Raw genomic sequence first — 15,161 nt, 5'->3', positions numbered from 1 at the left:
TTAAGTGGTAGGGTGTTCAGAGGGGGTCAGGAAGGTATCTGTGGTGTGTCAGGAAGTGGTGGGAGCAGGGTGATGGTCAGATGGATATTTGAGTGTTCAGTATTATGGTTACCCAGGAGTTAGCAATAGTTTTAATCCTTTTAACTTTTCTCTTCTACTAAGAGAATCAGGGGCCATCACTTGTGTGTGGGGCGGGGGTGTGTCGCCCTTTCTCCCCAACTCTTTCTCCCCCCCCCCGCCCCCCAAATTGGAAATTCTGGACCACATTGCACGCTAAAACCTATTAAGGCCATGGCATATGGCATCAAGAATTAAGTTGAGATAATTTGCTCCCAGTCTAAGTCCACTCATGCGGATCCCCATGACAATTATTCTGATCCATGCACCTTAGTGCTATACACAGAATGACAATATTGGAGGAAAGCATTTTAAAGCATCACCTCACTGTTGCACCATTAACATGGTTCATCTCTTGACATTCAAGGGGCAATTGGATTAGTGGGTTTGTGTGATGGGCTTTCAGCTTCATAGTTAATCCTGAATCAATCAAAACTGATGAAATAATAGGCTAAACTCTTTTTTATAGATTCTGATATAAAACATATTTGGAACAAAATCAATCAAATTCTGAGTCTGTGTCCCCAGAAAATAAGTTTTCATAATTGGACTAAATTGTTTCTGAGCTGTGAGGAAATTTCACATTGGTGCTCTCTGAATGCCCTTCTCACTGAGACAATTAGTTGGAAACGGAACAGAGCAAGTTTTGCCCATATTAACTTGTAAAAGCTGGTTGCTTAGAGTGCAATGAAAACATGAAAAGGGTTCCCTTCCTTCGGATTAAATATCTACCAACTTCATGAGCACAGAAGGAACAGAAGTAATAGAATGATAAGCACATCAAATATATTTTCAAAACTGAGTTTGTCAATATGAAAGCTAATGGGAAAATGTTAGTGTGATTTATATGCACACAGTAATGACTAGTTGTTTTTGTATGATAAATCATGTCAAAAATAGTGTGTTGCAGTGTCATCGATATGTACTTTATAAGCAGGAGGGTGATTATTATTGTCAGATTGTGGGCGAATTGAGTTTGCAAGGCTTGGGAGAATTTGAAATCCACAAATTTGACAGTGAATTTTATACAGCAGATCTTTCCACAATTGGCGTATTATGTCTGATGCTCTTTTTGCTCCAGCTTAGAATACAGATTGCAAATTAAATGAAAAGTGCAGCTCACTGCCTGATAACTTCGAAGAATTTTGTGTTTCTGTTCAGATTTTCCTTAATAAGCAGTGCAGAAGCCTTCTGCACAAAAGAACAGCTATGTTATGAGCAGTATTTTCTCCTGCTCTCCTGAAGCTAACTGTTAATAGGAATCAGTTCCACAGGTATCCCTAGCCTCCTTGTATCTTTCCTCAGGCAGCCATTCTTTATTTCTGAGCCGAGAATGCCAGGAGGCTATTCATCTGTAGACAGCCTCACAGTTGAGTTACAACTCTTTTGTTGCCTGACTCCCCAGGAAGGGTTGTTGCATTGTTTTCAAGGAACAGGTACTTTTGGCTGTCCTTTCCTCTCCCTGGCCCAAGAATGCTAAGGTGAATGCTGAGGCAAATTGTAATGCTCAGCTAAAATCAGCCAACTTAAGAGAGATAAGACGTTGAAACTTCCAATCCCTACCCCTTGGCGCTAGATCAGGATATACCTTTATTCATTAAGCTATCCGGGGAACCCATAAGATGTCCTCAATGGGACAGGGAGTATAGAATGCTTACAGTAACTTATTATCCATACAATTAATTTAATTGGGACTTTGGAACTCATGAGTGATCAGGTCTTCCTCACTCATAAAACTAATTTTAAACAACAATTCTTTATGCTCTTTTATTGTTATCCTGCTTCTGTCTTGTTAGGGTGATACATTAAACACAAAATATCAGGTGGATCTTGGAGATGGTTTTAAGGCCATTTATGTCAACCTCACACTGATGGACGAACCAATTCAACACAGATATGAGAAACCAGGAATCTACCGTGTCTCTGTGAAAGCGGAAAACATTGCAGGGTCCGACGAAGCCATGCTTTACATTCAGGTGAACTGTAAGTTGGCGCAGCACGGAAATATACAAATCCAATAAAATGTTTGTTGACAATATTCCACGAGAAGTTTAGAGATGGAATTTTGGATGAATTGTGACAATCACCCCACATATCAACCTATTTGTTTGTGCAGAGGCTTGACATTAAAGTAGAAAGGAATTAACCCGTCAAGTTGAATTTGCAGTCTTCCATCTGCAAGAGTTGAAACCTTCATATTAGGCAGAAAAATGTTGGTTTCTCTGTACATGTTCATGCTTTGTGTAAAGACATGTAAAAATATTTGGTAGCGTGCTATAATTCTTCAGAGGAAACTAAAAAGCACAAAAGCCTAATTGAGTGGATTTGGCTATAGTGTAACAGGGACAGGTGATAATGGGGTTATTTCCCCTGGCTTTATTTCATTGTGTTTCTTATTTTAACCTGGTTTGTGCTGTCCATGAGACATTATACCTCACAGCTTTTAATGTAGCATTGCAAAATGGGAAATAAATCATTTGGAGCCAGGGTTATCATCAAAGAGAAATGGAGATTGAGAATTTGCATTGTTATGGATGCACTTAGATTACAGGATAGGATTTCACCAAAACAATGCCAAAGACAAAAGAAATATTGATATGCAAAGGACTTAATGCTGGAAATGGAAAATTAGCTTGGATTAAGATAAATTAGCTTGGGTGAGAGGAATGGATGGAATTTTATGTCAAGGTTACTTAATGTGTAACTTAGGTAAGTGTTACACTTCCCAAATGAGTTTATAATTTTCAGAATGTCGTTTATGCAGCCAAAGAAAATTAGGTAGTTGAAAGAATTTTGCAGAACCCAAAAATCTAAATGTGATTACCCAAAGTATTGGATGAATACATTTGAAGGTAAAATCTTGTAGAGACTGATTAATTGGGCAACATTTGTGGACAGATGTTTTACTAATCCAATTCCACTTGGCCTCCTCAGCACCTCTCCAGGTTGTGCACCTGGAGGCACTGCCAGTCATTCGTAGGAATCAGCAAGTGAATCTGACAGCATTAGTGCAGCCCAGCAACTCCAACCTCACAGTCTTCCAGTGGTGGCTGGGAGACATCCTTGAGGTAGGTATCATCTCGCACATATCCAGATGCTAAAATTCTGAAGTACCGTTTAAAACAATAGGAGATAACATTTTCCATGTTTTTGAACCTTTTCTTTGCAGCCTCGTCTTACCCTGGAAAACAGTCTCATAACCAGCTTTAGTGAGAATGGTCAGGTTAAAGTCACAGTCCAAGCCTCATGTGGTAGTTCTATGGTTCAGGATTCTAAGGTGGTGAGGATATTTGGTAAGAAATCTAAAGTATTTCTTTGAAGTATGAGCCTTTATCGAGACAATTCTAGGGGAGGCGGTGGCATAGTGGTATTGTCAGTGGACAGGTAATCCAGAGACCCAGGGTAACACTCTGTGGATCACGTTTCGAATCCCATCATTTCAAATGATGCAATTTGAATTCAGTAAAAATCTAATGATGATGGTGAAACCATTATCAATTGTCATAAAAACCCATCTGGATCACTGGTGTCCTTTTGGGAAAAAAGTTTATTGTCCTTACCAGGTCTGGCTGTCATGTGACTCCAGATGCACAGCAATGTGGCTGATTCTGAAATGATCAAGCAAACCATTCAATTCAAGGACAGTAAGGGATACACAATTAATGTTGGCCCGCCAGTGCCACCATCTCCCAAGAATTAATTTTTTAAAAGTTCACATATATTACAGTGAACAATTGGTAAACTTTGAATGAAGATCTTTTGTAATACTGTAAAATGCCTTCCCATTCATCAGATGATACATGTTGATAGGCTATGTTACTGCCTGGTTGGTTCAGGGATTTGCAAGCTATAGTTTAAAGGAATTAGTTGTTGGAGGATATCCACCAGGATTTCCCTCTGGATGGAGTTCCACAAAGACTGGACTTCCAGCAGCCTCTCCTAATCCACACCCGAACTTGAACTTCCTTTGGTTGAGGGAACAGCCAGAATGTAAATCCGGTTCCTGGGAGGGTTCCCACCATCGATAGAGATCCCAGGGTGGAAAACTGAAGCATTAAAATAAGCAACCAGGGATCTTAAAAGGACAGATGCACCAGAACAACGACAGCTGTCCCATTAAAAATCTCTTTTTCAGACAGGGACCTTCAAAGACAATAGGCAGAATTTTCCAACAATTCACACCAGCGGGATTTTCCCATCCCGCTGCAAAGAATGGAGATTTGGCTTGTCGCCAAATTCTCCGTCTTCACTGCAGTGGGAGCGTGATGTGAACAGGTGGTAAGATTGTGCCCTAAGTGTCTGAAACTACATGAAAGAAGAGGACACTATATGGCCGCCTTCTCCATGAACAGGTTTCAAGACCTTTACTGCTGTTTTTCAGGGTCCATTGCTATGTTATACAGAGCAGCCACAGAAAGTGGCAATACATGGAGTGAATAGAAGGCAAATCCTCCTGGTACCTGACCCATTCATCCTCACTGCCATAGCATGTGACAGGTGGGGATGGAGCAGCCAGTGGTGGAGGAGGTTTAGTTGGGCTGGTGATACGTGGTAAGCCTCACCAACAAAATATTCCTCCATTCTCTGCCATCATCTGACCCAATTTCAAATGCAATTGTAGAGGAAAGTTGTTACTAGCTATTGTTTGCCCTAAATAACACTTACTAAGCATTTGGAAATTTGCCAGTCAGTTTGGGTCTATCTTAAGTGGAAGAATTAAGAGCTGTGGAAGCTGATTACAACTGTTTTAAAAATGTCTTCACATTAGTTCATAATTAACTGAACCGGAGATTCCAATTGATCACTGCACTCAAAGCCCACAATGTGGGTTAAGGCATCGACATTGCGGTGCTGGAGCCCTCTCCCAACTTGCACTCCCTCGAGGCATTGACCCTGTGGGTCTGTAAATATAGTCTATATTGTCAGTAGGAGAGCTGTGTATATAATCTCTAATAAAATATTATAGTCTTATTTAGTATTAGAACTCTGATGTTGTGTCCCAGAAAAAGTATTTAACGGGTCTACTTTACTGCCATATTCTAGATTACAAAGGAAGAACAAGATGAATAAACCAATGCGCACACTCAGCATTAATAGGTGGGAAGTTATGGGGAGTACAGACACAAATTCCTGAGAAAGAGCTTATGCTTGGAGCACTTGTTTGGACAACTGGCCCAGAAGTGATACAAATGTGCTGAGATGAATAATTGCATTAATTGAGCAAGATGCTATCATAGCAGAATGGCTGTTTGATTCTTCACCAAATAAAAAGTTTACCAAAATCATATTCAAGTAGAGAATTGTTTGGATAAATGTGGCATCAACCTTTACTACAATTCCAGTACAAATGCATTGATGTTTCAGACCAGTTGGAAGTCCTACCTCTTGAATTTTCTCAAAACATCGACAGTTACAATCCTAATGTACCAGAATGGAGGGAAGATATTGGACAAGTTATATCACGGATTTTAGCAGAGGTATTTGCTACTAAATAACTTGCCTCTACCAGAAGTCACACGCTTGGAAGATGTCATGATTATGTGATAAAGGTTGCAGATTGTGAGGTAGATTTTCAACATGCCATTCAGGAAATGAGAATTTACGTTAAAAACCTGGCTGTTTTTACAACGGCCTGTTGATCCACTTGGACAACTTTATCCTTAGATGGCAAGTTGAAACTTAGCCCGGTATCTGACGTACTGGGTAATCTCGCTACTGCTGTTTGTTATTCTTCCAGAATAAAGTGCCCATATCTGCCGAGTTATTTTGCATGTTTTCAGCCAATTTTCACCTGTCACTATCAAAGTCAGTCCACGTGCCTTGAAGACTAAGTTGATGGATTTTTCTGTTTCATAATGCATTGACTAGAGTCATAGAGGTTTACAGCATGGAAACAGGCCCTTCGGCCCAACTTGTCCATGCCGCCCTTTTTTTTTAAAAACCCCTAAGCTAATCTCAATTGCCCGCATTTGGCCCATATCCCTCTACACCCATCGTACCCATGTAACTATCTAAATGTTTTTTAAAAGACAAAATTGTACTCGCCTCTACTACTACCTCTGGCAGCTTGTTCCAGACACCCACCATCCTCTGTGTGAAAAAATTGCCCCTCTGGACACTTTTGTATCTCTCTCCTCTCACCTTAAACCTATGCCCTCTAGTTTTAGACTCCCCTGCCTTTGGGAAAAGATATTGACTATCGCGCTGATCTGTGCCCCTCATTATTTTAGAGACCTCTATAAGATCACCCCTCAGCCTCCTACGCTCCAGAGAAAAAAGTCCCAGTCTATCCAGCCTCTCCTTATAACTCAATCCATCAAGTCCCGGTAGCATCCTAGTAAATCTTTTCTGCACTCTTTAAGACTAAGAATATAAAAATAGGTCTTTCAGTCTATGCAGTTAATCTAAGTTACAAAATCGGTTTACAACACAGGAGGACATCTGTCCATTGCACTGGCAATTTGAAAGAGTTATGTACTAAATTCCACCCCTTTGCCCTCTTCCCATATCTTTTCAAATTTTCCTGTTTACAAATCCATTTTCAGTTTTTACTGTTACAGACTCACATCACATTTCTCCATGGTGATTCAGAATTTCTATTTGAGTGCTTGAACTAAGATAGTGTTTCATTCAGTCAGGCTTCTCATATAACTTGATATCATTGCAAACTTGACATTGCTGAAAAAAGACATATTGTCAAAGCTTATTTTCTTGCACTCATGACAATTGCAAGAATACCAATGTCAGGGAAAACAACAAATTCTCTTGTATGAGAAGCGAGTGCTGATTGGTTGGCAAGTGGAACCTGATTTGGTAGAGGCATTGCCATGGAGAATGCACCAGTTGGTGGTGACTGAAAATTAATTGCCAAGCATTGTTAATCTAAACCAGGCAGCTTGACCCTGATTTGTCAAGGCATTGTCCTGAAGAATGAACCGAATTGAGCCGAAATAGGTGAAATGTATGTTCATAAGCTCTCTGTCTGCAAAGAACAGGGTCCTAAGAATTAAAACGTGTAGCTTCCAGTACATGCAAATGTACCACACTGCAAGCCCCGCCGATGTTCTTAAGTTAGTTGTCAGTGTAATTCTTAACTGAGAATTATTTAGCAAATGTTGCCCAATCGCAAAATCACATCTAATTTTGGACAATATGCTTTGCATTTTGTGAGCATGGACTGGTGGGGTAAGGCCTGTACCTTGCCCATTGTGAACAGCATAAAGGACATGCTGTTTGATACAATCCACCAATCTTCCCTTCATCACCTCAGCTTGCGTGAAATCAGTCAGGGCTGGCTGGCTGAAAGGCAACAGCAAGGGCACTGGTGGGAGCATGAATACTTTCATCCTGCAAGAGGGTTGTGAGTTAGTGCATCACAGGACCCAGGAATACTCCCTCAAGGCAGAACTTCAGCAATCCTACTTTTCTATTGGAGAATAGATTGCTGGACTGTTGCTATAAGAGCCTCCAAACTCCTTGAGCACTTTGAGATCTGCAATAATAATGGCAACAGTCTGAGCTGGCATAGCACCAAGTTGAGGTTGCATGGCAACAAACATGGATTTTATGATCTCATTCAAAGCTTCCACTGCGGCGCTGAGATATTGGGTGACTTTTGCACTGCTGCAATAGAATATGAGACAAGAGCCACCAGATACTGCATCACAGCTGGCCCCACAAGTGCTATCCCAAAACTGACCGCAATTTCCATGCTGGAAAGGATGGGTTCCAAGCTCTGCATGCAGACCCTTGCCAAATTGAAGCTGAACTCCTCCTTAATTCATGACAAGTGAGAAGGGGCTCTGTCACAGGACTACCAATACACCCAGTATCTTGGTGTGCAATACCCATCAGCATTCTCCTGTACACAACCCCATCAAACTCCTCTGCAGCAGAACTCCTCAGCTACCTTCTCTTCCAATGAGCCAGCACATGCACCATCTTATCCCACTGGCTTGGCTACAACCTACTCATGCCCTGTGACTCACCACAGGCTGAACTTAAGTCTGTAGCTCCCGTTTAAGGTATGCACAGAACCAGTATTAAAGCTGGTAGAATCCGATTGAGTGACCATGCTTATTCAGAGGGCCAGGGTAGCTCTTGCCTTTGTGGTTTTGGGAATTGTCCATTATCTCAAATATGCTGCGTGAGTCTGTAGTTACTCAAAACTATTACTCTTTTCATTATTTTATACATTTGAAGCTCCACACAAGGCTTGAGCTTCTGCTCCTCCCAAATCTCTCTTAATTCTCAGACATGTGATCTAACATCATTATTGCACCAGTATCATGTATACTTCTGATGTTAACCCTTTATTCTAAATTGGTAGCATTTGAAGATGCATTCGTGGCCTTGAGCATGCATGTGTTATCATTAAACTTTCTGCACTACTAGGTTGACAGGCCATGGACCTGGAAATTGACCTCCATGGCCATCTTTGCCTTAAGGATGTCCTGGTCCCTTATTTCCTCTCTCTAGTTCTATCAATAAACCTCCAGCACGGCAGCCAAAATTTGAGGGTGGAATTTTCTGATTTCTTTTTTCAAATTGTTGTTTGGGTGGGAAACCCGGGTGGGAAACCCCCCGCCCAGGAATCCCCGTACCTCGAACTTCTCCAATGGAAGGCCCTCACCACTCCCCTCTGCATTGCTAGGGTACTGTGGCGGCTTCCGTTTGCCAGTTCCCTGATACACAAAACCTGTTGTAAATCCTGCCAACATGACATTAAGCCAGTAGGGGGGGGAATTCACTATGTAGGGTGTGTTACTGCAGAGAATATACGTATGCTATAAAATATATTTTTTAATGGGGTTCCTGTCATTGCATGCACGAGTTACAAAATCAGAAAATGCTGGGAAATCTCAGCAGGTCTGATAGCATCTGTGTAGAGAGAACAGAGCTAACGTTTCAAATCTGGATGACTCTTTGTCAGAGCATGGGTTAGTTGTGTATCATTGTTCCTATGCCTGAAAACAAACCTTATCAAATTTTAGACTAGCATCAGGGACTGGAAGCAGTAGTGAGTAATGGGATTAACTCCAAAATCACTGTACATATTCTATCCAAAAAATGTTTCCAATCTTTTAGAAATTGCAATATTGTCATTCATTATTAACTTAATCAACCACACAAAATAATGAACAAAGTTCTCCTTCCTACCTTAATTTTCTGAGGTATTTTTGGATGGAAATCAGTTGTTTATGAGTATTCCAGCATTTTTTTTAGTTTTACTCCATGGACATGGAGTCATTTTCCATTCCTTTCAACAATGACTCATTAACATTCAGAAAAACCAGTGTGTGACATTTTCAAATATTTTGCCCAATGTAATAATCATTATCTTTGCAGACAACAGGCATGCCTGAGGAATTACTTCTAACGGTGGTTCGAGTGGGTCTGCCCACTACAGCTGAGCTGTACTTGCTTCCACCACCAGAGAAACCAAAAAGGAAAAGAAGCACAACTACTGACAAGGTACCAAACTTGAACTTTAATGGAAAGGTCGGTAATAGGCTGATATCTTACAACTATATGGAAGCAGCCAAAACGATAGACCTTGGTTACTTCATGAGTTCTATAGCGTCATAGAGGTTTACAGCATGGAACCAGACCCTTCGCCCTTCGGGCGGCACGGTAGCGCTGTGGTTAGCACTGCTGCTTCACAGCTCCAGGGACCTGGGTTCGATTCCCGGCTTGGAGTGTGGAGTTTGCACATTCTCCTCGTGTCTGCGTGGGTTTCCTCTGGGTGCTCCGGTTTCCTAAGATGTGCAGGTTAGGTTGATTGGCCGTGCTAAAAAAAAATTGCCCTTAGTGTCCTGAGATGTGTAAGTTAGAGGGATTAGTGGGTAAATATGTAGGGATATGGGGATAGGGCCTGGGTGGGATTGTGGTCGGTGCAGACTCGATGGGCCGAATGGCCTCTTTCTGTACTGTAGGGTTTCTATGATTTCTAATGTATCCACACCATCCAGTTTTTACCACGAAGCTAGTCCCAATTGCCTGCATTTAGTCCATATCCTTCTATACCCATCTTACCCATGTAACTGTCTAAACGTTTTTTAAAAGACAAAATTGTACCCGGTTCTACTATTACCTCTGGCAGCTCATTCCAGACACTCACCATCATCTTAGTGAAAAAAATTGCCCTTCCAGACCCTTTTGTATCTCTTCCCTCTCACCTTCAATCTATGCCCTCTAGTTTTAGACTCCCCTACCTTTGGGAAAAGATGCTGACTATCTAACTTATCTATGCCCCTCATTATTTTATAGACCACGATAAGATAATCCCTAAGCCTCCAACACTCCAGGGAACAAAGTCTCAGTCTATCCAGCCTCTACTTATAACTCAAACCATCAAGTTCCGGTAGCATCCTAGTAAATCTTTTCTGCACTCTTTCTAGTTTAATAATATCCTTTCTATAATAGGGTGATCAGAATTGTACACCGTTTTACATAGTCAAATAACTAATATTTGTATCATGCCTTTAACAGAGCAAAATGCCCCACAGCATTTCAGAAAGGGTGGGATTAAAGTAGCAATTGCTAAGATGACAAAAATTTAAAGAAAAATACTGCAGATGCTGAAAACACTCAGCAGGTGCAGCGAAAATAAAAGTTGTGATTGCAGGTCTAACCCTTTGGTGGAGTTGAGAAGTTTTGGCGAGATGATTGTGATCATGATCGAAGAGGTAAGTTTTACGAAGGCTTTTAAAAACAGGGAAAAATGCAACTTGATGGCAAGGGTTGAGAAGAAAATTCCAGAGTTTATTTATTTGTGTCACAAGTAGGCTTGCATTAACACTGCAATAAAATTACTGTGTAAATCCCTGAGTCGCCACACTCCGGTGCCTGTTCGGGTACACTAAGGGAGATTTTAGCTTGACCAATGTACCTAGCCAGCACGTCTTTCAGACTGTGGGAGGAAACCGAAGCACCCGGAGGGAACCCATGCAGACGCAAGGAGAGCGTGCAGATTCCGCACAGACAGCGACCCAAGCTGGGAATTGAACCCTGATCCCTGTCACTGTGACCCGTGTTCGATTCCCATCTTGGGTCACTGTCTGTGCGGAGTCTGTACGTTGGCACTGTGAGGCTGCAGTGCTGACCACTGTGCTACTGTGGGTGGGGGCAATGCTAAGGTGGCTGAAGATTTTGCCACCAATGATAGAGCAGAGGGAGGTGAAACGAGAGGTAAAATGAGAGAGGCTGCATCCTAGGAAGTTCAGAGGCTGGAGAACGTTATATGGTTAGGAATGGGGAGTTGTGGAAAGACATTGTCCGCTTGTAGACACTTGCATTTTCTGATGATATATTGATGTTCAGGTTTATGTGCATCTTGACTCAGGCTGTATTTGATCTTGTGGTATGAGCTAGCTATCTGTTCTGTTGTGCAAATTTAAATTTCAGGTAATTATGTTAACCCTACTGTTAATGTACACTGAAATTTTCTGAGTACGCATTTCATATCATTCACATTACCTAATGATTTCTGAGAATTATTAATAAATGGAATCACTTATCATTGACTTCTAATTTGTATGCTAAATATGGGGACTATTGTCTACTCTACCAACTGAAATTGCCATCGTTAACAGAGTTTAAATATAGTAAATCCATATATAATTAATGCTAATTTAAATATAATCCATCTATAAGAAAATAGACAGGTGATTTTATTTCACCAAGCAAGCAAGTCCAGAATGGCACTAGTTTTTAGCACTGGGGGTTCAGTAGCACAGTGGTTATATTATTGGGCGAATAAATCAGAGATGTGAGTCCAAATCTTACAATGGCAATAGGTTAATAGCACCATTACTGACTGAACTGGCTGAGTCCTGAGCTTGCAGCAAGTGGTGAAAGAACCAACCAGAAGGACAAACCTACATCATCACATCCTCACCAATCTACCTGCCACAGATGCATCTATCCATGATAGTATTGGTAGGAGTGATCACCACACAGTCCTTCTGGAGGTGAATTTCCATCTACACACTGAGGACACCTACCATTGTGTTGTGTGGCACCACCACTATGTTCAATAGGATAGATTCAGAACAAGTCTGTTAGTGAAAACAAAACATCAATGAGGCGCAGTAGCTATCAGCAGCATCAAAATTATATTTCCCCACAATCCCTGTAACCTCATAGCTCAGCATATCCCTCATGCTACTGCTGCCATCAAGCCAAACCTGGCTGAATGAAGAGTGCAGGAGGTTAATGCCAGGATAAACACTAAATCTATATATAATTAATGCTAATTTAAATATAATCAATCTATAGCAAAATAGACAGGTGATTTTACTTCAAGAACAAAGAACAATACAGCACAGGAACAGGCCCTTCGTCCCTCCAAGCCCGCGCCGTTCCCTGGTCCAAACTAGACCATCCTTTTGTATCCCTCCATTCCCACGCCGTTCATGTGGCTATCTAGATAAGTCTTAAACGTTTCCAGTGTGTCCGCCTCCACCTCCTTGCCCGGCAGCGCATTCCAGGCTCCCACCACCCTCTGTCCAAAATACGTCCTTCTGATATCCGTGTTAAACCTCCCTCCCTCCCCCCCCCCCCCCCCCCCCCCCCCCACATCTTGAACCTATGACCCCTCGTGAACGTCACCACCAACCTGGGAAAAAGCTTCCAACCGTTCACCCTCAACCGTTCACCCTATTGCCTTTCATAATTTTATACACCTCTATTAGGTCACCCCTCATCCTCCGTCTTTCCAGTGAGAACAACCCCAGTTTACCCAATCTCTCCTCATAACTAAGCCCTTCCATACCAGGCAACATCCTAGTAAACCTCCTCTGCACTCTCTCTAAAGCCTCCACATCCTTCCGTTGTGTGGCGACCAGAACTGGGCGCAGTATTCCAAATGCGGCCGAACCAACATTCTATACAACTACACATCAGACCCCAACTTTTATACTCTATGCCCTGTCCTATAAAGGCAAGCATGCCATATGCCTTATTCACTAACTTCTCCACCTGTGACGTCACCTTCAAGGATCTGTGGACTTGCACACCCAGGTCCCTCTGCGTATCTACACTCTTTATGGTTTGCCATTTATCGTATAGCTCCCCCCTACGTTAGTTCTACCAAAATGCATCACTTCGCATTTATCTGGATTGAACTCCATCTGCCATTTCTTTGCCCAAATTTCCAGTCTATCTATATCCTTCTGTAGCCTCTGACAATGTTCCTCACTATCTGCAAGTCCAGCCATTTTCGTGTCATCCGCAAACTTACTGATCACCCCAGTTGCACCTTCTTCCAGATCGTTTATATAAATCACAAACAGCAGAGGTCCCAATACAGAGCCCTGCGGAACACCACTAGTCACAGGCATCCAGCCGGAAAAAGACCCTTCCACTACCACCCTCTGTCTTCTGTGACCAAGCCTGTTCTCCACCCATCTAGCCACCTCCCCCTTTATCCCATGAGATCCAACCTTTTGCACCAACCTACCATGAGGGACTTTGTCAAACGCTTTACTAAAGTCCATATAGATGACATCCACAGCCCTTCCCTCGTCAACCATTCTCGTTCACCAAGCAAGCAAGTCCAGAATGGCACTAGTTTTTAGCACTGGGGGTTCAGTAGCGCAGTGGTTATGTTATTGGGTGAGTAAATCAGAGATGTGAGTCCATTTTTAGGCATACCTAAAAATTAGGTAAAAGCAAATTACTGCAGACGTTGGAATCTGAAACAAAAACAGAAAATGCTGGAAAATCTCAGCACGTCAGACAAGCCTGTTGGCTAAGATCAAGTGTAGTATTGATGTGCTGCACTTATTTGAAGTCATGAGGATACACTGAGGCTTCATTTGAAGCAATTTTTTAAAGTGGCATCTCGGCCTTTCGGCTAAAATGCAAATGAGATTGAGCCTTGGAGGAGGTGCAATGCCTACTTTAATCAGCTTGGATCATGTAGACCAAGCCCAAGACAGGAAGCAGCCAGCCTGTCTTGTCAGCTTGGATAGGGAATGTCTCACTTGCTGAGACTTTGAATTGGACTTTGATTGGATTGAATTGGATATATAAACAACAGCAAAAAATCTGTGGAGAGGGGATAAAGCTAATGTTTCGAGTTGGGATGGCTCTTCGTCAGAGATGTCAGCCTGGTGAAGCTACAGCACAGGACTACATACTAAACAGTGGAAGCAATGTAGGGCATGAGAGTCCCTTTCAGTGTCTCACGGGCGCAGACCCATACTCTGACGTAACCAGAATGAGCAACTCGGTACCAAGTAATGTGCAAAAACAGCAATTTTTATTAAACAATTATTAATGATTTAGAAAAAGGAGAGAAAGATAACTTTAAAAAGAATGAAAACGACATTCTGTATATATAATAAATATATATACACACAAGAGAAAGGAAAAAAGACAACGTTATTGTAGCACAAATAGTAACCCCAAATTAGTCTGTTCAAGACAGTTCCCTAAAATGATAGAGTTCCCCTTGGTACATGAATCAGGTCCCTGAATAATTGCTGTCTCACAGCGCCGGGGACCCAGGTTCGATTCTGGCCTTGGGTGTCTGTGTGGAGATTGTATGTTCTCCCTGTGTCTGCGGGGTTTCCTCCGGGTGCTCTGGTTTCCTCCCACACTCCACAGATGTGCAAGTTAGGTGGATTGGCCCCTTAGTGCCCAAACATGTTAGGGGGATTAGTGGGGTAAATGTGCGGGATTACAGGGATAGGGTGGGGCAGAGGGCCTGGGTAAGATACTCTGTCAAAGAATCGGCGCAGACTCGATGGGCCGAATGGCCTCTTCTGCACAGTAGGGATTCTGTAAACCCTGCACATGAGTGGACTCTCTGGTCAGTCACTCTTTCTCCGTAGTCTTCAGTAATTGACTGATCCAATCTAGCTGCTGCCTAGAACGCTGAGTACTGTGCCCCTTTAAATCCAATTTTTGGTTCCATTCCAGCTTTCTGAAGCCTCCAGTCTGACAACCATGAGTCATTATAAAATTCTTTTTGCAGGCAATGCCAGACTTGCAGGACCCACGCTCTTTACATATCTTTATGATATCTGCCTTCAAAC

The 15,161-nt window shown here is 42.2% G+C and overlaps 1 protein-coding gene across 4 annotated transcripts in view; it reads left to right on the top strand.

Moving 5' to 3' along the window:
- The window catches only part of sorcs2 (sortilin-related VPS10 domain containing receptor 2), a 612,212-nt gene that overhangs the window by 567,651 nt on the left and 29,400 nt on the right, over positions 1 to 15,161 (top strand). For all 4 annotated transcript variants that reach the window (XM_078213272.1, XM_078213290.1, XM_078213281.1 and 1 more), the window contains exons 19-23: positions 1,914 to 2,100; positions 3,052 to 3,185; positions 3,287 to 3,410; positions 5,482 to 5,594; positions 9,466 to 9,591. In XM_078213272.1, coding sequence (XP_078069398.1) covers positions 1,914 to 2,100; positions 3,052 to 3,185; positions 3,287 to 3,410; positions 5,482 to 5,594; positions 9,466 to 9,591 — 684 coding nt within the window. The remainder of the gene's footprint in view (positions 1 to 1,913; positions 2,101 to 3,051; positions 3,186 to 3,286; positions 3,411 to 5,481; positions 5,595 to 9,465; positions 9,592 to 15,161) is intronic.

Source organism: Mustelus asterias, chromosome 1, assembly GCF_964213995.1.
Source record: "Mustelus asterias chromosome 1, sMusAst1.hap1.1, whole genome shotgun sequence".
Classification (NCBI taxonomy): Eukaryota; Metazoa; Chordata; class Chondrichthyes; order Carcharhiniformes; family Triakidae; genus Mustelus; species Mustelus asterias.
Note: the sequence above shows the minus strand (reverse complement) of the source record. Positions and strands in the feature narration are given on the sequence as shown.